The 24,219-nt window shown below is 44.1% G+C and overlaps 1 protein-coding gene across 1 annotated transcript in view; it reads left to right on the plus strand.

Moving 5' to 3' along the window:
* Positions 1-24,219, plus strand: part of EBF2 (EBF transcription factor 2) — a 193,878-nt gene that overhangs the window by 148,102 nt on the left and 21,557 nt on the right. Inside the window, exons 8-10 of the mRNA XM_027077364.2 lie at positions 4,046-4,163; positions 5,676-5,806; positions 6,699-6,825. Coding sequence (XP_026933165.1) covers positions 4,046-4,163; positions 5,676-5,806; positions 6,699-6,825 — 376 coding nt within the window. The remainder of the gene's footprint in view (positions 1-4,045; positions 4,164-5,675; positions 5,807-6,698; positions 6,826-24,219) is intronic.

Raw genomic sequence — 24,219 nt, forward strand, 5'->3', positions numbered from 1 at the left:
CAAATAGTTAACAAGGTAATGGTAAGAAATGTTGACCTTGATTTGTTTAGCTAAGATGTAAAGATTTTTGAAGGTCAAAGGTGTCCTTGTGTAGTGTTTTGGAGTCTAACTGTGTCTGACCCTCTAACATTAAGCTGCTGTGGCCTGCAGTTTTGAAGAGTGAAGCTAACCAGGGGAAAAGAGAGAAGGGGGAGAGAACAGGAAATGGAGTGAGGTGTTTCAGGAAGTTGTCAGGGGTTGACTGATTGATTCCAGATGGAAAAGGTCAGCCTTCGTGACCCAGGAAATACTCACTAGGGGAAAGAAGTTGGCTTGTGGAAGGGGAAGGCCTGGGAGTGGGGCAATGCTGGAATGCACATTCTACTTCCTTTAGTCCCCGAACATTCAGAAACTTTAACTTGTCTGAATAGAATGATATCGGTGTTGTCATCGTTCACCAGAAAACAGGGAAGGAAGTTAAATTCGAAGCTTTCAGTGTACCAAGTGGGTCTTCGCCTCCGCGCTGCGGTTCGTTTGCTTCCAGGAGTAGAGGGAATGCGCGTAAAAGTCAATATCGGCGTGTGCCTCCATGTACGAGAGCAACAAACAAACATGTCTGGTTTCACGCGGTGGAGTTTGAACGTTAAGTCCTCGACATATTGCCAAGTCCGTTTCACTGACAGGCTCTCCTAGATACCTCAGTCTAAGATAGGTTGGAGTATTAAAAATGGGAACTTGCCTCGTATCTATATATATATACACACCCACACGCACATACATTTGGACATAATTTAAAATCTTGTAATAAATTTTGCAGACACTGAAATAATTCAGGTTAATTCCCTTGCTGTCACGAGAGGCCAGCGCTAGCCAGCAAGAGATTAAAATTTATTTCCATTGTTAATAGAAAATAATGAAGTGCATCTGAACCATCAGGGTATGTCATTCGGGAAATGTTCACTTTGGAACTGAATCTCACTCCACCCAAATGCACAATGATGAAATCAGCTGGCTCGAGAAAGCCCCACATTTTGTGGCAGGGATGCACGAGGAGCGTTACAGTACAGTATGACAAGAAGCTTGTGGAATGAATTAATGTGGTCTCAGAGAGAATGCTCTTTCTGGCCACATAATCCTCAGACAGGCTAGGGTTCCCCTCACTGTGCCTAGGACGGCTCATTGGCAATTAAAGCCAGAAGCACCCTTGCGTTTTCAGGTTTTCCCACAGATGGCAGCCATGTCCTTGAAAATCCATTCGCACACACAAGTTACAAAGGTGGTCCGCTTCCTCTTTTTTTCCTCTGCCTCCTATTGTTTTCAGAGGGCGAGCGTATACAGAGGTGAGTGCTTTCAACCTTCGTGTTCATCCTAACCCCGCGCTAGGAGACTTAGTTTCTCTCTTCCTTTGACTATGCCGCCATCTGATGCTTGTCCGGAGAAGACCTTGTGCCTCTGCGCACGTGTGAGAGAGTGATGGATGTCTACATCTTACAGTGGCCACCGTACGATAGGAACTTTCTGGAAGGACTTTCCCCAGACTCCTAACGTGTTAACTTGGGCACAGTTAAAAACAGACCCGGAGCTAGACAAGGCTGCATCCCTGAATTGTGAGCTTATAGACGATAATTTTCTGAGTGACAACTAAGGTTCCTTTAAGTTCATTTTGATGTCACAGAGAGGCAGGGACACCGTACCTGTGGTGCACTCCCAAGTCAGGAGCTGAAGTGTGGGAAGGACACGTAGCTGACTAGGAAGACGTTCTGTTGTCTTTCAATCTCCAGGACCTGACGTAATACCCAACACATAGCAGGAGTTCATTGTAAGCTTTTGGAATGAATGACTGAAGCCCACTTATGTCCCTGGAAAATTCCTATGTGCCACTGTCATGCCCACAGCACCAGGCTAGGTGAAATATTTTGTGGACTTCTGTTTATGGGGGTTTTCTTGAACCCTATTACATTAAAATATATATTAAAAATTTTTAAAGATACCATCTAAAACTCCATTTAAGGTAAAAAAAAAAATTCAGAAGGGTTTTCTTGGGTGGGGGTTAGGCAGTGGATAGGATTGACTGAGAAGGAACACAAGATAACTTTCTGGGGAGATGGAAATGTTCACTGTCCTGATATGGTGTGAATTACTTGAATGTATCTCTTTGTCAAAGCTGTGCAGCAAAGATTTGTACATTTCAATGTATGAAAACTTCAACTTAGAAAAAGGATTTATTATACTATTCTGTTTATTTTGTTTGCTTGAAATTATTCGTAGAGGAAAATTTTAAGTGCCGTCTAATGAATCTTATTTCATATTAGAGATAAGGCAGGGTCAAGGTTTCCTCCCGCCCTTCATTTAATAAGGAAGGAAGGGGTGTGCAGAAAAATTACCAGTAGAATATCAGCAAATTTAATTTGGGAGTAGACAGAAGAGTCATTTTTAAATACGGCTCCTCATTATGTACCTGTTCAATGTCTTTCCTCAAGAGGTCTATACATATGCATGAATATGTATATAACACGTTACTTTCTCAAAAAAATTGCATGCATAACTGATAAAAAGATTCATGTCTAGCATGGCCCGTCTTCCGGGGTCAGGTAGGTGGTGGGTGCACTCAAATCCATCCACCTCTGCTATGCTTTCCCAACTGCTCTGGCCTTGACTGATCTCTGTCTTGAATGTCCCCTGCACCCCTGATCTAAGGCACACACATAGACCTCAATTTGATTTCATTTTGCATGCTATTGGTTTGATGTGTTAGCCATATCTCTGTAGCCTGAGAGTGAGCTTTTTAAGGCTGGGACCCTGCGTCGTAAATTTGGTACCCAGCCTGTGTGCCTGCCTTTCCAGAGGCTCCCCGGAGCTTACGCTATGGGAGGGGCTCACTGAGTAATGTCACCTGTCCTATTGACAGGTCAAACAAGGCAGAGGTGAGGCAATTAGGGTCGGACGTCATCCCGATTTGGCACGTGCCAGGCCCTGCCCCAAACGCTTTACGTGAAATATCTCACCTTATCCTTCCTCTGTTTATTCAGCCCTTGAGACAGGCATTATTGTGTATGTTCTACAGATGAGGAAAAAAAGAGATTAGACAAGGTGAAGTAATTCGTCCCAGGTTACAAGGTTGGGGAAGAGCAGGTGTGGCGTTTCAATTCTGTCTCATTCCCAGTCCATGCCCTTCAACTACTCCACACCCATCCCTTCCCTTTCCTCTGCTTAGATTTACCGACTGTCCTACATTTTCAGCACTGACTTCCAGCTTCTTCATCCACTCACCAAAAGATCAGAGCATCTCTGCCGCAGCTCTCGAGTGGGCGGGGCCACCGCAGACCACTCCCGGGGCAGCATCCTGGTACCCAGCATTGCTTTAGCACACGCTAGAAGTGGGAGAACCCATTTCCAAGCTGGGAGAAATGACCTCCCCACTGGTGTCGAGATCTTCACTTCCTGAGCACACACAATCGGCTCCTTGGTGTGACTACAGATGTAGGGTCAGCTGGGAACGATTGTCCAAGTCCTGTGGTAGAGAACAAGGTTCTTATTTATCTTTTCGAAAAAAGTTTATTATTTACTTTGAGAGAGAGAGAGAGAGAGAGAGAGTGAGAGCAGGGGAGGGACAGAGAGAGAGAGAGAGAGAGACCGAGAGTCTCAAGTAGCCTCCATGCTGGCAGTCCATGCCTTAAGGGGGGTTCGAACCCATGAGCCATGAGATCAAGACCTGAGCTGAAAGCAAGAGTCATATGCTCAGCCTCCTGGGCCACCCAGGCGCTCCGAGAATGAGGTTTTTAGAACCAGCAGGCGGATGGCCAGTTTCCCCACTTCATCACCTGGGCGTGGTTTGCGTGCAAATACGTAACAACACGTGAGTGAAGGGTGGCCTCTTTCTCCAGAAGGCTCTGCCATAATTATGAGGGGATAGCCTGCTGAGATGCTGAGGACATGGCCCCGGCCCAAGTTTCTGTTCCATCTCTCATTAGCCATGGGGAAGTCTGGCAGATCAGTATGCTACGGCCTCTACTACTTTATGTACAACTAACTCCACCCCCACCCCACTTTCACCTGAAATACGCAGGTCGTGTTGTCAACAACGGTGAATGTGGATGGACACGTGCTGGCTGTTTCTGACAACATGTTTGTTCATAACAACTCCAAGCATGGACGGCGAGCGAGAAGGCTGGACCCGTCAGAAGGTAGGGCTGCCCGCTGTCTGGGCTGAGAACAGCACACAGGTCGAGACGTCCGCAATTGTCCTGGCTTGAATTTTCCATTTATGTCTAAGCCGGAGTGGGGAAAGCACACAAGATCATGTGGGTTTTAAGTGAAGTTGTAAACACGGATGCCTGCCTATTCTGCTGCAACGCCACACACGTCCCAGCCCACACTCAGGCCCCCATGCCTCACCGTCCCCTCCATCCAGTTCTGTGTTTTTCTTTTTGCTAGACGGGCATTTCAGGCAAACGTGGGCCTATGACATCTTGGTTAAACAGGAACGTTACCTTGCCAGACATGTATGAATAAGTGTCAGATGTACCCTTAAACAGATTGTGGGCAAAACAAAACAATGTGCAGAATGAAATTGACACTAATTGATTTTTGTTTGCTTGGACAAGAAGAAATCATGATCTGCTCTGGGTAGTTTTCCATGTGCATTAGAGTCGTCAGAAATACTGGTGACTGTTCAACTTCAAGTTGTCCAAAAAATTAAAGCATATCAAGGAAGATAACTGACAAATACCTAAGTAAATTCCATCTTTCACACTCCCCAACTCGCCAGGGTTGGGTAAGGCTTTGTTATAGGGGGTGAGTGGCTAGCCTAGGCTACTATTTTATTGTGATGTTTTGCTGTGTACTGCCCACCAGCCCCCCGCTCCAGCTTGGCCCTTAAAATGTGTCTTGTATCAATTTAAATAGGAATTAATGAACTGAAAGAAAATGATTGAATCAGTAAAGAATTTGGAGTGGTGTTAATTCTCCCACAGTGGGCATTGAAAGGGGAGAAGAAAATCCCAGGGTTCAGAACTAGGAACCCATCCAGTTTCTTTTGACTGATTGGATGTGATTGACTGGCTGTTCAAAGGGGGCTCATGTTTTTGGAGTCCTGCCAAAGTTCTCCTCCACCTTTGACCCTGTCAACTTTGGAAATGGAGTGATGGATTGACTTTAGTTATGGCCTGAAAACCATATTGGGTTCCTGTTGGGATGTAAAGTCCAGAGGCCTTGAACATATGGAAGAAGGGGGGGGGGGCGGAATCCTTCCTACAAAGTTAGGAAACTGATTAGAAATTGTCTCTTAATAGAGCCGGAAAAAAACTCAACTATGATAGATTTTACTTTCTCCTCTCGCTAGCGCATTAACAGGCCTTGTAAATCTTAACATCTTGGGGCAGAGGAGGTGGGGAGAGAAAAGGGATTTACACATTTCTAGTGTGATCAACTTATAAAAATATGGGGGAAAACAACAGGGTTTTAAAAACACCCTTTGCACAATTAGCTAAGTGTTCCACGTTTTCATATATAGTGGTCAACTCATTAGGCTTTAATGACCTGGTGAAAACCAGCAACCAATTAGGGAATGATGGCAAGTCAGCAAAGCTCAACTTGAACTTGAAATAACCAACAGCTTTCAAGAGCAGCCAATCCCCAAAACTCTAAATTTCAACCATCAAAGGACAGCCCTGACTTTTCCTTTCCTATCTTCCTAGCTACCCCCTGCATCAAAGCCATCAGCCCGAGCGAAGGCTGGACCACAGGAGGAGCCATGGTCATCATCATTGGAGACAACTTCTTTGATGGCCTCCAAGTGGTGTTTGGGACCATGCTTGTATGGAGTGAGGTAGGCAAAGGCAACTTGCTTCCCTGATTTTCTTTGGCCCAAAGATTGTTTTGATTTGGGTAAGTGTAATTCCTGGATCATCAGCAAAAACGTGACTGCCTGTTGTTGAGTACTTGCTATGAGCGAGTCACCGAGAATTAAAAGACATGTAAACCACAGTTTATTGTAGGCACGAATCCGTTAAAAAGATAAATCTTTGTTGCGCGTTGTTTACAATTGTGAAAAATTAGGAATAGCCTAAATATTGAATAATGGAATGGTTAAAATCCATTATTAAAAATTAGGTTTTGACAAAGTTCTAATGACACAGGAGAGGGGATCGTACTTACGCTACAATGGTAAGTGAAAAAAAATTCGGGGTAACAAGGTCTACGGATATAAAATCTAATTACACAACATGCGTCCATAGAAGAACGCTAGAAACACACCAGAGAGTAACAGTGGCTGTCTCTGGGTTATGCAATGCTAATGTTTTACTTTATATTTTTCTATAATTTCCAAATTGTCTAAAGTAGGTGTGTTCCGCTGTCATAATGAGAAAACCAGCAAGACATTACAAAAAGACGAGTACAGTGCTGGGTTGGGTATGGAAAGTGGCAAATCACGATGTGAGAGAGTAGCAGTGTGGGAAGCAGGGAGGGAGTGAATACAGGGGGTGGTGGGACTTCAGCAGCCCTGGCGGGGAGGCGAGGATCCAGACAGGTTACCTTGCGAGGAAATTCCAGAGTGGGAGAGAGGAACACGTGCGACACAGGGACGGGGCGTTTGGAACGTTTGGAGCACTGTGAGCACAGCCAGTTTGCCCCGGGGGGTTGTTGAGGGAGATGCTCCTGTTCTCCATATCCTCGGTGATAACTTGCATAACAGGTATTTTATTTCCCTGCCTGTTCAGCTAATAACTCCTCATGCCATCCGAGTGCAGACTCCTCCCCGGCACATCCCTGGAGTCGTGGAAGTGACATTATCTTATAAATCCAAGCAGTTCTGCAAAGGAGCTCCTGGGAGGTTCATTTACACAGGTGGGTGAGAAAATGATCCAAGGGAGACTGGCTCCTGGTTCACCTTTGCTCTAGCTCCCAGTGTCTCCAATTTATAATGATTTTACCTTTTCTAGGCCTTTCTACTAGTGTGGGAAGAGTGGACTGGGTGGTAGGTATTGACTGGGGAAATGCAGACTTGATTCTAAAGTTTATTTTATGCAAGCAGTTTCTCAACAGTCTGAGAGATGATCACGGGAGTTCATTTCATGAGTATATATCCCCATAGATTTAACTCAGCTGGAACCACCTAGAATGGAATTTTGTCTAAGCAATCAGATAAAAAAAAAAAAATAGACCAAGTTGCTGGCTGTGACTAAATTTTCTTGAAAAAGATTCATAAATATTACCCAATGATACTACAGACTGATTCAAAGTATTTTAAAATTTTATGGAAGTGGAAATTATTATTTCGGTATCTGTTGAATATCTACTTTGTATCTACTTTTTCTACATGGAAGGTGCAATGACTTATAAGGCATGCTTCCTATTTGGAAATGTAGAAACTTTTGGAGGAGGGATGGTATATTGCACAGAACAGCCGAGGAATTTGAATATTCAAAATGTTTAGTGTTTCCGATGAATGGAATATGAGTTTGGTGTGGCCTAGAGTAGGAGGAAGGGTTTTCAAGGAGGAGATGGAAATCAAAGACTGTCTTTTTAATGTTTATTTATTTAGTTTTGAGAGAGAGACAGAAAGCGCAAGTGGGGTAGGGACAGAGAGAGACACACACAGAATCTGAAGCAGGCTCCAGGCTCTGACACGGGGCTCGAACCCGCGAACTGTGCGATCATGACGTGAGATCACAAACCGGGAGATCAAGCCGATGTCGGACGCTTAACTGACTGAGCCACCCAGGTGCCCCCAAAGACTATTTTTAAGGGTGGGGAGGATTTGAATAGGCAAAGAGAAGAAGGAAGAATGTTCCAGCTATGGGAATCTCACATACTAAGGCCCAGCGGGTGAGGTGAGCAGGTGTCTGGAGAAGAGAGGGCCGGTTTACAGCTGTGGCAATGCACTCAGGTAGAACTTAGACCAGAACTTTGCCCACATGAGCCACGCAGGGGAGGGAAGGAAAACATAAAACAGTTTGAGAGCCCTGTAGGGTACCTGGAGTGGTCAAAGTCAGAGACAGAACATCAAATGGTGGTTATCGGGTGGTTATCGGGGAGGGAGAACGGGAGTTGATGTTTAATGGGTACAGAGTTTCAGTTTTGTGAGATGAAAAGAATGCTGGAGATGGGCCGCACAACAGTGTGAATGTACTTCACATGCCTGAACTGTACCCTCAGAAATGGTTTAAGATGGTATATTTTGTTATGCATGTTTTACCACAATTTTTAAAGAAATGAAAAAAAAAAAAGCTCCTCGTATGGGAGTTAGGGCTTGATTTGTAAGACAACGTTAAGTGTTCCCAGGCAAGGGAGAGTAACTCAAAGGGGTTATCATAAGAAAAACAAATGCTATTGATATAAAGACTGAGTCAATCAGGGGAATGACTGAAGGCAGGAAGATCAACCAGGACATTGTACTTTGAAGGAGAAAACAAGGGGTGTAGAGAAAGAATCACATGAACCTAAAAAATATATCAGGCACATTACGAAATTCTGATCGTATTTTATAGCGTCCTCGTCTCTCGTTTGGATCCAGCCTCCTATTCTCGTTTATGTGTAAGTGTCTGGTTAGATATCAATGAGGAGTAGATGGAGAGTAATTTTTAGGTTTATTTATTTAAAATTTCACCTTTGAGTTTTCTCTCTCAGGGTTAGCGTGTGTGTGTGTGTGTGTGTGTGTGTGTGTGTGTGTGTGTGTCTACGGAAGAGTCTATGGCAGGAACAGTAAGGTATTTGCTGCTCTTGCCCCCAGAGGGACACAGTTTACTCATTCATTTAAATGAGTGTTTCTTACATGCCTACTGCCATGGCCTGGCACATGTCTAGGCTCTCCGATGTAGAAATGGGCAAGAGAAAATCCCTCATCTTTTTTTTTTTTTTTAATTAAAAAAAAATTTTTTTTTCAACGTTTATTTATTTTTGGGACAGAGAGAGACAGAGCATGAACGGGGGAGGGGCAGAGAGAGAGGGAGACACAGAATCGGAAACAGGCTCCAGGCTCCGAGCCATCCGCCCAGAGCCTGACGCGGGGCTCGAACTCACGGACCGCGAGATCGTGACCTGGCTGAAGTCGGACGCTTAACCGACTGCGCCACCCAGGCGCCCCAAGAAAATCCCTCATCTTAATAAAACTGACTTCTAGAGGGGAAGACAGACAACACGGAAAACAGGTAATATAATTTCAACAGTAATAAGTAAGGGATAGAGAATGAGGGAGGGCTTGGGGTGAGGTGGTCAGTGAGTGACGCTGTGAGGAAGGGACGTTGCGTGAAGACCTGTATCACAGGTGTGCAAAGCTGTCCCCCTGCCTCCGTATCTTTCTCACTTTCTCTCGCCTCCACTCACACTGCCTTCCCTCTGCGCCTGGAACTCTCCGGGCCTGTGTTTCTGTGTGGCTCTTCAGTGTTCTCTAGCACAGTGTCTGACTCTCAGTGAATTGGGGGCGAGCGTCCCAAGCAGAGAACAGATTATAGACTGAGAGGTCGGAATAAGCCTGGCGTCATCAGGGAAAAGCATGAATGCCTGTGGCTGGAGTAGCATTGGTGGGGAGGAGGACAATGGGAGACGAGGTTGGAAGGGCACATAGAGCAAGGGGTTTGAATGGGAAGACACAGAGGATGTTGAACAGGGAAGCAGTCGGCATCCAGACAGGATTGAAGTCCACGGGGCTGGATGAGAGGGCCACAGAAGGGAGTGTAGCTACAGAATGGAAGAAGTCTCAAGATGGCGCCTCAGGAGCACCAACATGTAGGGCTCGGGGTGATGGGAGGAGCCTGTGAAGGTGACTGAGAAGGAATGGTTGGTAGGGTTGGAGGACAGCAGAAATGTGGGCTGTCCCCAGAGTTAGGTGAGGAATGGGTCTCACTTTGGGGCACTTGCCACATTTAGGACTCTGGCATCTCTGTTTTTTCTAGTATACTCAGTGTATGTGGGAGACCATCGGCCTGTGAGGTCTGCAGCCAATCCTCAGCTTCTGCAGCCAATCCTCAGCTCTCTTGTGAAGTAATGAAAGACATCAATCCTCAGGGAGGCTGTGGACGTGTGGAACCAGGGCTTGTGTGCTTGTACACGCATATGTGTGTATACATGTGAAAAGTGTCTCTGCAGCAGAAGTCCTCACCCTTTGCTGCACTTTAAGTCACTGACACGTGGGCCCCAGACCAAGTATCTCTGAATCTCGGAGGGCAGGACCCACCCAGGTATCCATGCACTTCATATATTCACTGAACAAACATCAGCTCTAAATTATGCTCAAGGCACCAAATCAGTAATTTCAGTATGTCTCTAGCAGCTTACAGTTCCAGAAGGGGAGACGGACCCATGGAGATTGTGATAATTGGATTAAGTCCCATCAGAGGTATAAATGCGTGGAGCACTGAGCAGGGAGTGGCTGACTTTGGGGAATCAGTGAAGGCTTTCCAGGAGGTGACAACGGAGTGACATTTCTAAAGCACAGGAGGAACTTGCCAGACAGAATAGAAGAGGCCGTGATCCACAGCCTGTGGAAACAAAGTGTTTGGCAAAGAGGAGCCCACATAACCATGAAAATAACAGATATTATCTTACTTGTAAATTCCAAGAACGGTAGAGATGATGAGCCATTGAAGATCACGTGGTCAAGCTCCCTGTTTTGCTGATGGGAGAATTGAGAGCCAGGCAGAAGTGACTTGTTCCCAATGGCCCCTTGAATTCAAGGTAGAGTCAGAATAAGGACTCAGGTCTCTGGCCATCCTGCCCGGCATCTTTTATTTAGCAATTATTGTTAACCAACAGCTCGGCCTTCCTGATGTGCTGAGATTTTATCGACTTATTCACCGAGCAGATACTTAAAAAAAATTTTTTTTTGGTGTTTATTTATTTTTGAGAGAGAGAGAAAGACCGAGCACAAGTGGAGGAGGGGAAGAGAGAGAGGGAGACACAGAACCTGAAGTAGGCTGGGCTGACAGCTCAGAGCCTGATGCGGGGCTCGAACGCGCAAACCACGAAATCATGACCTGAGCCAAAGTCAGATGCTTAACCAACTGAGCCCCCACAGGAAGCAAATATTGGTGGAGTGTGTTTGCTGTGCTTAGCATTGTGCCATGTGCTGGGGACACTGTAGATGAGTCAGACCAGCAGGATCCTTCCTTCATTATGGTGCAGTGATGTGAAGATAAGCCAGTGATGCTCTAAGCTTGGGCTGCTTGGATGCCTCTAAATAGTTCTGAAATCTTGTATACGTGACTTCACTTCGTAGCCTTCCCGTCTACAAAACGGGCTGCCTACCTTACAGAGCTGTGGTGAGGACTAAAAATACGGGGCATGGAAACACGTGGCATGCTGGTAAAAGTTTCACAATTGGCTCTTCAGGGAAAAGCCAGGGGGAGGGAGCAGTAGGGTTTGTAGTATTTGCTGATTTCCATGGTGCAAATACTCTGACTGTGGGTGATTTCTAGCTACCAGTATGACATCAGCTGGCTCACAAAATTTCTGAAAATTTAACAGCTTTCTCTCACGAGCTGGTGGAAACCAGGTCTAGAACACCTCTGTATGTAAGCATTTGGGAGGGGGAGCGACTATATCTTATTATTCAAAAGTATTTATTACTAGAGCGCCTGGGTGACTCAGTCGGTTAAGCGTCTGACTTCGGCTCAGGTCACGATCTCGCGGTCCGTGAGTTCGAGCCCCGCGTCAGGCTCTGTGCTGACTGCTCAGAGCCTGGAGCCTGTTTCAGATTCTGTGTCTCCCCTCTCTCTCTGACCCTCCCCCGTTCATGCTCTGTCTCTCTCTGTCTCAAAAATAAATAAACGTTACACAAAAAATAAAAAAAAAAGTATTTATTACTAATAATATTCCTATGCTTACTATCAGGGTTATTACCATGGAAACTTTTACTATCAGGGTTATTACCATGGAAACTTGAGCAAGTAATTACAAATGTGATGAATCCTAAAAAGGAGTTGCATAGGATGCTGGGGACATATGCTTGGGAAATCGAACCCTCTTAAACTGAGATAATGGGGAAAGCTGAGAACAGTCCAAACACAGGAAGCAGAAGGTGCAAAGGCCCTGGAGTAAGAAAGAAAATGGGATATATACGATGGCCACTATGAACAGGGAAGAAAGAATGAGCTGAAGAAAGGTTGGCCTCGAGCTGGAAAGGGAGGGTTGGGGCTGATCATTTGGTTCTACCCCGAGTGCCATGGGGAGCTATTGGAATATTTTAAAGCCGGGGAGTGTCATGATCAGATTTGCCTTTTAAAAGATCATTCTGGCTGAGTTGTTGAGAATGGCTTGGAAGCCAGGGTGGATTCAAGGAGGTCAGCTGGAGGCCGGTGTGGTGGCCCCGGCCAGAAATGATGGCAGCTTGGACCAGAGTACCAGTAGTGGGAACAGGCAGAAGGGGATGGAATCTAGGAGGTAGCGTTGGCATCACTTGATGATTGATTGGATGGGGTGAAGGTTGGGGAAGGGAGGGGAGGAGGCAGCTCTCAGGTTTCAAGTTTGAAAAATTGGGTGGGTATAGTTTAGAAAGGGATTTTTAAAAAGGTATAAAGTGCTAAGGGAGTTCAGAGGAAGGCCAAAATACTTCCAGCTGGTGGAGAGGTGAGAAGATTTAATATTGTAAAGATGTCAATTAATGAATACATTTAACACAATGCCAATCAAAGTACTAACAAAATGTTTGGGGAAACTTTACAAGAGTTCACCTGGAAAAATAAAGGTGCTAAATAGAACCACTCCTTTTGAAAAATGAGAAGGGCCATGCTCTTCCAGACTTAAAACCTATTGCAAGTTTCAGTAATTAGAAGAATATGGGGCTTTGTAGGAATACATAGAAATGTTATGCCACAGAAGAGAACATTTAAAAACAAACAGGTTTTGTATACATGAGTACTATGGATACATAAGGAGCCATCTCAGTCAATGTGGAAAAGATGGAATGTTTAACCAATGGGAATGGGCTCACTAGTTAAGCATTAAAAAAAAAAAAAGTTAGATAACTAATTTTATATTATAAACTGAAATATCTGAATTAGATGTTTTGAATGAATAATGTACACAGTTCAGGGTGCCTGGGTGACTCAGTCGGTGACTTTTGATTTCAGTTCAGGTCATGATTTCGTGGTCGTGAGATCGAGCCCCACATTGGGTTTCATGCTGACTGTGGAGCCTGCTTGAGATTCTCTCTCTCCCTCCCTCTTTCTCTCTCTCTCTCTTTCTCCCTCTCTCTCAAAGTAAACAAGTAAACATTAAAAAAATGTACACATTTCAAAATATTATAATCTTAAGCCTTGCTAACCTTGACCCCAAGGAAACCATCAAGCATAAATCTGTGATGACATAAAAAGAAAATTTTTGCATGTCAGGGTGATGGTCATTAAGTCAAAAGGAAAAGGACAGACTGAGAACATATTCATTGCATGTGACATATTACCCTATGTATAAAAAGATTCATTCATTTGTTCAGCAAAAGCTTACTTTATGCCTACCATTTGTCAACCACTATGTTATGTCTTGTGGGTAAAGTGATGAATGTTAGATATCTCACAAACTAAGGAGAAAAGGAAAGATATGTAAATTAAAAGCTAGCAAGGAATATCAGGAGTTAATTCAGGAAGGAATACAGTTTAGCAGCAAACGTATTTTTAAAAATCCCAATCTCATTAATAATCTAATACATGCAAATTAAGGCGACTATAGGATAACATTTGTTTTCCCTGTCAGGTTGGCAAAGAATTGTTTTTAAACAAATGAAAATACCCAAGTTGGCAAAATTAGAAGGAAGTGGGACTTCTAACACTCTACTGCAGGAGAGTAGATGGCTCTAAAGAGTACCTTGATGGCACTGGCTTTAAAAATGCATATACCCTTTGACCCAACAATTCTACTTTCTGTAATATATACCGAGGAAATAACTCAGTTTGCCTGAAGGCTGTTCATTGGAACGCTGTTTGTGGTAGTGAAAATTGAAAACATCCTTAGTGTCCATTAGGGGACTCATTGAATAAATAATGAAGTCTCTTTACACTGAAACACATTTTAGATGTTAAAAGTAATGCTATGAATGAATATTTAGTTGCATGAAAGATGTGATATAGGTTAAAAAAAGCATAAATTATATATATATAATATCTATATATATTATATATATCCATATATATTATATATATAATGTGCATATATTATATATAATATCCAAATATATTATATATATAATATGTGGATATTATATATATAATATATATAATAATATATAATATATTATATAATATCCACATATTATATATACAATATTATATATAATATATATATTATATATAATACCCACATATTATATATATAATATATATGGATATTATATATATAACATCCATATATATTTTATATGTATATATATATATATATATATATATATATATAATTATCCACATGCGTAACATAGCTGTTGACAAATGGTAGGCATAAAATAAGCTTATGCTAACAAATGAATGAATCTTTTTATACATAAGATAATATATCACAAGTAATGAATATGTTCTCTGTCCTTTTCCTTTTGATTTAATGAACATGTATACATGTATACATGTATGTATATATGTGTGTGTATACATATATGTATGTATGTGTGTTTATATATATATATATACACATACACATATATATGAAAAAGGAATAGTTGTATAAAAAACCCCAGTAAGATTAAAAAGCCCTGCATATGAAGGTCTTAACAATGGTGGTTTCTAGGTGTTGGTATTATTGTTATTAAGTTTTGCTTATATTTATTACTTTCTGAAAAAAATAAGTAACTTTAATTAATAATTAAACAAAGAAAATGTGGTATAAAAAATTAATGTTCCCCATATTTAAATTCTGAAACAACACACATTGGTTGACTTGATTCTTTAGGCACAAAAAAGAGTATTTCCAGCCAGGGAAGCAGTGAAGCTTCTTCCAGAAGACTGCCTTTGATAAAGAAGGACCATGGGAAGCAGTTAAGGGTGAGGAGGGTGGGGACACAGTAGTATATTCTTTCACAAATAGAGAAGAAAATAAAAATACAAACACTGTTCAGGTGGCTCAGGAGGCTGGTCACTCTCTCTAAAAACTTCTACCTGAGGTTACTGAGCCAAATGGGACTGGGGTTGGTAGAGACAAGTGGCTAATGTTATTCACGGAGGGGCCCAGGCGCTACAGGAAATGGTTTGGCAATCTCTGGTCTTGCCCACTCCATGAGCAGCCACCAACATGGAAAGTACTTTCCAGCCCATCGGGAATCTTGGTCCAAGAGCTGGAGAGGCAGTGGCTTCCCCCCGTGACTGGAGGTGGGGCTACAATGCCTCCCGAGCTGAGGCCTGGCTTCAGGGAACCTGGAGAATCCTGACCTTCTCTCTGGGTGGTGATGGGGAGAGAACTTATGGATTTCCAGCCAGCCCGGCCTCCTGAGCCACACCTTCGGAGCCTCAGAATGTGCTCAGCTGCAGGATAGTATGTCAGAAACCACTAGAGGTCTAGACAAAATACTCAGCTCCAGTGGTCACGTGGAAAATCGCATCTTGATTCCAGAGGAAAAGAAAACCTTGAGAAATCTAGAGAGCTTTAGTGGGGACAGACTGGGCACCAGCGATCGGCTGGCATCCAAGGGGAGGGTGCACTGGACTCAGCCAGAAGACGTGCTTTCGGATGCCGGCTGTGGCACCAATGACTTGTTTGTCCTTTTGACAAGTCAGCTAACCTTCCTGAGCCTCATTTTCTTCATCTGTAAAGCTCTGGTACTAATTATACTATTACCCATAGGTGTTTTCCTAATTTGGCTGAGCATGAGAATCATGCTTGGCTTCGTTCCAGACATACCGAATCATTCTCTTTGGGGAGGGTCTGAGAATCTGTATTTTAAACAAAGAAACAAGTTTGAGAAGCCTGAGTCCTGCTCATCAGGCCGTCGTGGAGACTTTCTTGCTGGTAAAGTACCCTGCGCACAGGGGCAGCTCCTTCGAGACTGAGTCGTTGCACCGCGAACACAATAATATTTACTCTCAGGTGGAACTTTCTAGGAGACTCAAAAAGCAGGAGGTGGGAAAGGAGGCTCCAAGGTCCAACCATTGATGGTTGCTGTATCCAAGGATACACCATCATAATAAACCCAAGCCTATTAGATGTAACTTACTTGATATAATTAGCCAAAATGCAGTAATCAGCTCCCCGTGGTTGTTGCGCCAAGTACAGCATAAACAGCATCAGGGCTCTGAAAAACAACACATTTGCTTCACACGTGTGACTTTGCAGATCTGTTTTCCTCCGACCGTGGTTTGCTAAAGCGTGGCTTGCTGCTGTGGAGTTGAGAGATCCATGTGAGAATACAGCTCCTCGGGAAAGGTCCGACTGCCTCTGTCTGCTTAGGGACCGAGGCATGGTATACCAGCCGGGGCTCAGAGGGAAGAAGGACCTCTGCTTTCCTCACAGACCCTTCCACAGTGAACTTGGAGGGCAGAAAAATAATCGCGGTAGAGGCGCCCAGTGGGATCATGGTTATTGGTTGTGCAGGTGCTTCCTGGCTGTCTTGTGGGTGCAGGAAGGGGATGTCTGGAGTGTGCATCTGGGGGTAGAATGGCCACAGTTTATAATGATAAAATCCGCACCACCCACAGAAACCAGTGAGAGGTCATGGTTTTTGAAGGCAGGTCATCGAGGATGTGGGGGTAGATGAGTACAGCTTTTCAGTGTTACTCCTCTGGTTCTTTGGCCTAAACATCTGGTGTAAACGTTTGATCGTTGGTGAAGAAGTCTCCCGTAAGTTCTGTCATCAGATAGGACTAGTGAGAAAAAAGAAATGATGATACGAATTCAGTAGTCATATCTGGCATCGTTTGAGGAGGTAGGGCCAGGCTCATATCTCATGAGCTCATAGCATCACTGCTTTTCCCCCATGGTGATGATTCTATTAGTATCTCGACCTTATAGATGAGAATGCTGCTGCCTAAGGTCACCGAGATAGGTGCAGTCCTAGGTGTCTCATTTCAAAGCTGCCTTCTTCACCACTGACCTATGCTACTCACCAATCCCGTAATAGCAAATAGAAGAAATTACACCAAGGCCATCTCTTTGGCTTCATCCAATATTTTACCTGGCAAATGCCAGTGGCCTTGCCTCTCTGGCCGGTACTCTGAGGAAATGCACAGGAGATAAGCCTGGCCAATGAGCACGGAGGGGCTCAGAAGATGCCTTGCCTGGAGCGCCTGGGTGGCTCAGTCGGCTAAGCGTCTGACTTCGGCTCCGGTCACGATCTCACAGTTTGTGAGTTCGAGCCCCGCCTCAGGCTCTGTGCTGACAGCTCAGAGCCCGGAGTCTGTTTCAGACTCTGTGTCTCCCTCTCTCTCTCTCTGCCCCTCCCCGACCCCTGCTCATCCTCTCTCTCTCTCAGAAATAAATAAACATTAAAAAGATTTTTTAAAAAAAGAAGAAGACGATGCCTTGCCTGTGCCCTGCTGTTCCACATTGCGAAGTGGGGATGTCGTGTGATCGGCTGAGACTCTATGGAGTGCTTCCAATTCCCTAGAAGTCATAGAAACTATCCTCTCCACGGATAACTGAAGTTGGGAAAGGAGTACCAACTCCACTTTCTTATTAAGAGAGAACCTAGTGCTGGAGTGGAAGACAGGGACTGAGTTTGGAGGCCTGGATTTGAGTCCCAACTTTCCTGCAAATCACTTAACCCTTCTGCATGTCAGGTTCCTAAGTGAACAAATAGGAAGGTATATATCTCATGAGGAAAATGAAATGGTATAGATTTGCAAATGCATATGCTTAGAAATATCGAAATAGAAGTACAGCTCACTCCTGTTGGCGTTTGGCGGAGGGGCACGTGTTTCTGGGATGAGTTTTACGTGGCTTCGCCTTCTTCACCGTTGGATCCAGGGTGGGCTTTTTGGCATGTCTTCCCTTCTGAAAAAGGTGGGATTCTTCTTGAAAGGCCCGCCACACTGTGCTCTTCATAGCTGGGACTAGATTAGAAATCAGGATTCTGTCGGGGCCAGAGGGGGCCAAGGCAGCCTGAGAACGTGGGCTCTGAAGGTGGAGAGAAGGGGGAGCGGGTTTTCAAAGGGGGACAGAAGGAGCAGAAGACACCTAATCGGCCCAGGTGGCCCAGGCACGCACGGAGGAGCTGCTTGCCCAGGTGTGTGGTTGAACTTGGATGTTGGCAAATTGAGAACGGATGGGGACCCTGGGACGCTGAGGAGCCAAAGAATTCGTGTCACCTCACCTCCGTCCCCAGAGACCTTCTTACCTTTTGCTTTAGCACAAACAATTGCATCTGATTCCATGTGTTAACAAGACAAAGCGTTAACAAGAAAATGGCCAAGAACAGGCAGCAGTTGGGAGAAGAAATGGAAGACCTGGATTTTTCCACAAATCTTTCCATCATACCCGAGGCTTGGTGTAGGGGGTGGGGTCCTCTTTTCATAAAGCTGCACCTCACAGATGTGCAAGTGGGATTGCAAATGTGAATAGCTCATTGCAATTCACGTTTCGTTCTTTCTTTTTCTTAGAGCGGTACCCTGAAAAAAAATTCCCATTTAAGAAATGAATCTGATTTTTAGTTAAAAATACCCAGTTCAGACATCAAAAACTGGCCCGAGTACAATTGTTCCCTGTTCACCCTGGAAACAGGTTGAATCAATAGCCCTCCTGGTAGCCTGCAGTTGTACTGAGGTCGCCTCTGCCCCCACCTCTTGTAAAATTCGGATCCGTCATTCGGCTGAGTCTGAAGAATGATGTCTCCATTGGAAGCCCCAGAATAGGGGGCTGTTGTTTCACTGGAGACATCTCAGCCCCTTAATGGCCTGGTGCTCTCGGCTATAATATTCTAAATACACATTACAGAGAGCGTGATCATATTCATAACTGCTCCATTGTGGCATTTAGATTTACCCTTGAAATTTATCTTTAATTTTTACAGTTGTCTCCTTAACCGTGTATATTACTCCCTTCTTCAAACAATCTGTCTTCCTGCTGCAGTTTTTCTTGAAACCAAAGCATAATTAAATATTAAATTAATATTTCATTTAAAATTAAATATCAAAGGCTTCAGTCTAATCTTTCACTTATGCACTGCTGGTTCTCACCTCGTGTTCTTGTTCCTGTATCCACGAAGGTGGGTACCGCCTCTTAATAATGTGTTCTTATATTATCTTTGTCCCTTTTTTTAATTGGTGACACCGAACTTTTGCTACATTGAAACAAGCGGATGTGGGGAAAGATTTCAATGTAGCAAAGGTTAACGACGATGTAATTCAACAGCCTATGGCTTCAGCCCCACCCGTCTCCGCTTCTCAAAGAAGCATTTCACTGCACCAGATAAATAATAGCCTTCGGATCATATGCAAGGGCCTACAAGGGATCTTAGAGGCCATTTAGCCCAAGCTTGTGTCTTTGCAGAGAGAGAAACCAAAGTCCACCTGGCCTTGAAGATGGTGTATGGTTGGTCATGGGTGGGCGAATAAAGCAGATCCCAGGCCAGACCAATTTTACCTCCATTGGCTATCCAATGCTCTGAAAAAATTTAATTTGGGAGCATTAAGATGCTAATTGAACATAGGCCTTAAAAGAAATGAACGTAGGCTTTGCATGTTGGACACATGAGCAGTGGGGCAGAAGGTAGATGATTGGACAAGGACATTGGGAAGGTGAGGAGAGAGAGAAAGAGAAAGAGAGAGAGAGAGAGAAACTAAAATCAAAGCACAAAGAAGGCAGACCCCACAGGAATCAATATGGAGGCTCAAGGCTCTTTGAAGAGATGGACACTGAGGGAAAAGCAGAATGGAGAAGTCCTAGAGGTAACATGAAGGCAAGAGCTGGTCTCTGTACATCTGAATTCTTCCCCATGCTGAGTTGTTCTCCACCTTCCTGTCCTGTCAACAGGACTTTGACCAGAGCCACATAGAGAGGTATTCGTGATACAGTTTTTCCCCTTCGCTTGCGTATCAAAGTCCATCTTCTGATTTGGTGTTTGTCTGGCAGTCACATTGCAGAGATTTGATTCTTTTCCATTGTTTTCTTTATTATTGGAGAAGGATAAGATTTCAAGTTAGGACTAGAGAGATCCTCTATTTATGTGGTCTAGACCCCTCAGTGGACCATGGGCTCTATGCATATCTAATAAAAGTGAAGATCCTTTGTTGCCGATAAATGCACATATGTGCAAACATACAGCTAGGCTCAGACTTTTAGAATTTTATTGGCCTCTTGATGGCCATCCATACACTCCATGATGATCGTAGGCTCCAGCTGAAGACTTACCAGTGAGGAAAGCTGAAACCCAGGCCAACATCCTAGAGTGACAGCCCAATTGAGCACTCGGATCTTCCCTCACCACATCATCTGATTTGTCTCTTCTCAAATTTCTGCAAAGGAATTTGATCAGCCTTTGAAGCCGCCATTTTTGTGATGAGTACTCCTGTCGGCCAAGGGCATAAATGACCTCCTGCCTGCAATGTCAATGCTGTCTTTGTTGAGGGTTGACCAGAACTGTCACAAAGACTCCCCATTCCATGTTAGCCAGTGTCCCCTATATTTTTTTTGGAAACAGAAGTAGAGGGTAGGCATTATCTGGTTTCTGTGCCTCCCTTTAAGGAAAGCAATAATCATATAGAATTTATACATCTCACCAACCTCTGGGGAAAATTAATATTGAACACCAGCCAGCTTTTTTTCTAATGAGTGGTTCCCAGTAGATATTTTTAGTTAAATACTATTTACTTATAAAATAAAACCTTTACACACTGCTTATAGTTTATATCTATTTGCCGGATCCAAGATATGTAAGAAACCTCATATATTATACCCGCAATCAAAATGAGAAATGACACATAAGATCCAGGCTCTCGGGAGAAATATTATGAAATCTCAAGGTATTGATGAAAGTTTTTCCAAGGCTGATCCAAATGGGATTTAGATTCTGTGGCAGTTGAAATGTGTATTATTAAACTCCTTAAGCAAACCCGAATGACTCCCAGTGGAGGATTAAGACATTCTATGTATAGCAAAGACGAAATTCTCATGTCTGAGTTTTCTCTATTGAATTCCCCCTTGATTAGCTTCTGTAATATTTAACTTCATGCCATGCCATAATTATTTAATAAAAGGTAAATATAAATTATATTTCAGCGGGGATATGACCTTTTACCTTAATGTGATGTTACTAAAGAAAGACATAGATAAATAGAGCCTATAGATCGAAGTGTATTTTTAATTTACTCTGTTTTTGCCCCGCCAGCACTTCTCTGTGTCCCTGTCGGCCAAGGGGCCGGCAGCGTTTCACAGCCCCCCCCCCCCCCCCCCCCACTCCATGTGGTAGGAGAGGTTGGAAATTCACACGGATGATGGTGGTTAATGATCTGGTTGGCCCTCGGAGGCAGTCTTGGTGCTGATCTTGGGCACCTCATTAGCTAATTGAGGTTTGCTTGGCTCACGCCGAGGCCTGAAATGTCAGAGAACACCCAGGGAGATGGGGAGGAGGGAAGCCGGGATTCAACATGAGGCCGAACCGACAGGATGCAAAACCAGCTGGTCAGTTGGGAAGTCAGTTTGGGACCAAAGTAAAGGTTGTCCAGTTCAACCTGGATGTTCTGATGGCCGAAAACTGGAGGCATTGACCGACTTTTCTTCTTTTGGCTTGGCGTTGACTAAGCACCGCTCATGATTTGTGCTTCAGACGTGCCCTTGATTAAACGAAGTCGTGTGTGTGCATGCGCGCGCGTGTGCATGCGTGTGATTTTTTTTTCCTGTCCGTATAGGCGACAGTGTATTTTACCATTGTCTTCTCATCTGGGATACACAGATGAGAACAGAACCCCTCCCACAGTTTGCTGTGAAGTCTGGCAGGGGCCTGCCAAAAAACACTCAACATCAGAAATAGATGAGGATGCCTGATCAACTTCTCAGTTTAAAACATGCATCGCTGACCCGGTGTGGCCAAGATAGTCTGCTATTTCTGATTTGGGTGGGGAGTGAGGAGAGGAGGGCAGGCAAGATAAAGCAGACATTACCCTTGGGACCTGGTGGTTTCCCATCCAACGGGAAGAACAGTGGGTACAAATGTGCGATCAATTCTGTGCAAGAGAAACTTCCATCTACATCCCACTTCTGTGTACTGATTGAAGCCCAGCCGTAGAGAATTCCTCTGCAAGTGGCAGGAAGCACAAGGGATACGGGGATTAGTGGTGGTCATGGGGGGACCCCTGGAGCTGTAGTGAGGGGGAGTGAGAACCTGTCGGTGGGGGCGGGGGGGGAGTAGCCATGCAAATGGCTAGAAAGGACAAGGACAGTAGTGGAGACAGGAGGGGGAGGCCCTCGGAGGGGCTAGATTTTCTACCTTAGGGGATCTTCCCTTACTTTCTAGTAAACACATTGTGAGCATACTAATTTCTATAACTTCCATTTTCTCCACATAAGAAAATCAGTACCTCGGGTAACGAAATGGTGCCTGTTTGAAAACAGACAAGGCAATGATTGATTTAGAGCATTTTGTCACTAGGTCTGTTCTCCCTGCAGCTCTGGGCAGCTGTTTGTGTTTGCTGATTGATACCAAATGGGGCCTTCTCCCACACTCAGGGACTGCGAAGTCAGGCAACCTGGCGAGGCTTCGCTTTGGAGATCTGCAGCCCTTTGCCAGAAGCTAGAGAGGAAGCGCGGGAAGGCAGAAGGGCGGGTGCAAAGAGTGGGTGGAAGCAGAAGATGGCATGGCCACTTGCCAACACTCTCTGCTCTTTACCAGCTCAGCCCAGTAGCTCAGTGCAGAGGGGTAGCCTTTGACCCAGGTGGCCGTTGGCGAATCTGGATAAGGCTTGAGACAACATCTCTAAGGTTCAGGGCACAGGCCTAGGAGTTAGAGAAGACAGGACACAAATTCCCCCTTTACTGCCTGGAACCACATTCGAAATGGGGATAAAACCCATATCGTGGGGCTGTAATGGGGATTAAACGAGCTAACGTATGTAAAAGGCCTGTAATACAGCAAGCCTTTGGTTAATTCTAACGGCAGCAATAACGATTTTCATTATTGAATATTATAGCCACTAAAAATACTGTTATTAAAGAAAAAGGATTCAGAAACTGCTGACGTTTTAATGCTAAGTGGGAAAAAAAAAAAGGTTTATGGAAGGATTCTAATTATACACACAGGTTTTCTCACATGTGGTTCTGGATAAAATGGTAATGTGAGTCCAAGTGTTTAATCTGCCCTCAGCCCCAGAAAATATCAGAGGATATTTTCAAGAAGACGACGACAACAACAACAACAACAACAACAAAAATAAGGGAAATCTAGTCTTCGTGTTTGAAGCCAGTTTGGTGTCATCAATATGCCAGAAATTGTGTGCTGGTGTGTGCAAACAGGGTTATGTTGGAGGATGTGTAGAAAGCTGCCCCCATCATTCCCCTCCAGGCCTCCTCTGACCCCCTACCCAAAGGGTAAGAACAAGCAACACAAGCAGAAACTTGATCTTGAATGGAGACCAGGGTACCTCGCAGTGCTACATCCAGAGAAGTTGTCATTTACATATGAGGGAGACAAAAAGATATTGTCTCATTGCAGGGGCTTGGATAGAATTCAGCTCTTCTTACTGATGTAACCTGACTGCTGGGGAATTGAACCAGTGAAAAACGTAAGGATGGAAAAGTTATGGTATCACAAGAGAGAAAGCAGTTAGAGTATTTCAATTACTGTCAATGTAATGACAAAGCCTAATGTCAGTGTGAGAATTAGTCTAAAAGAGACGGATCATAGAAAGTCTAACGATAGTAATATTAGCTGAAGATGACAACCGAACAATCAAAATGTAAAAGTAGAAAGTATGAGGTAGAGAAATTAAGGGTGGACCAAATTCCTTCCGTGTGGAGGGGCTTACCGGACTCAAATAGTTAAAAAAAAAAAGATTTTCAGAGAAACCTAAAAGCACTGTTTTTAAAATTTTTTTTTAAATATTTATTTATTTTTGAGAGAGAGAGAGGGAGACACAGAACCCAAAACAGGCACCAGGCTCTGAGCTGTCAGCACAGAGCCCGACGCTGGGTTCGGACTCACGAACCGCAAGATCGTGACCTGAGCTGAAGTCGGACGCTTAACCGACTGAGGCACCCAGGTGCCCCTAAAAGCACTGTTTTAAGTTAAAATAGGATGTGTATCTTTCTCATTACTAGAGAGAAATATAGCCATTAAAAAACCATCAGAAATACATGGAGAATGTGGAAGGACAAATTTATAGTAGCAATTATATATAGAAT

This window comes from Acinonyx jubatus, chromosome B1, assembly GCF_027475565.1.
Source record: "Acinonyx jubatus isolate Ajub_Pintada_27869175 chromosome B1, VMU_Ajub_asm_v1.0, whole genome shotgun sequence".
Lineage (NCBI taxonomy): Eukaryota > Metazoa > Chordata > Mammalia > Carnivora > Felidae > Acinonyx > Acinonyx jubatus.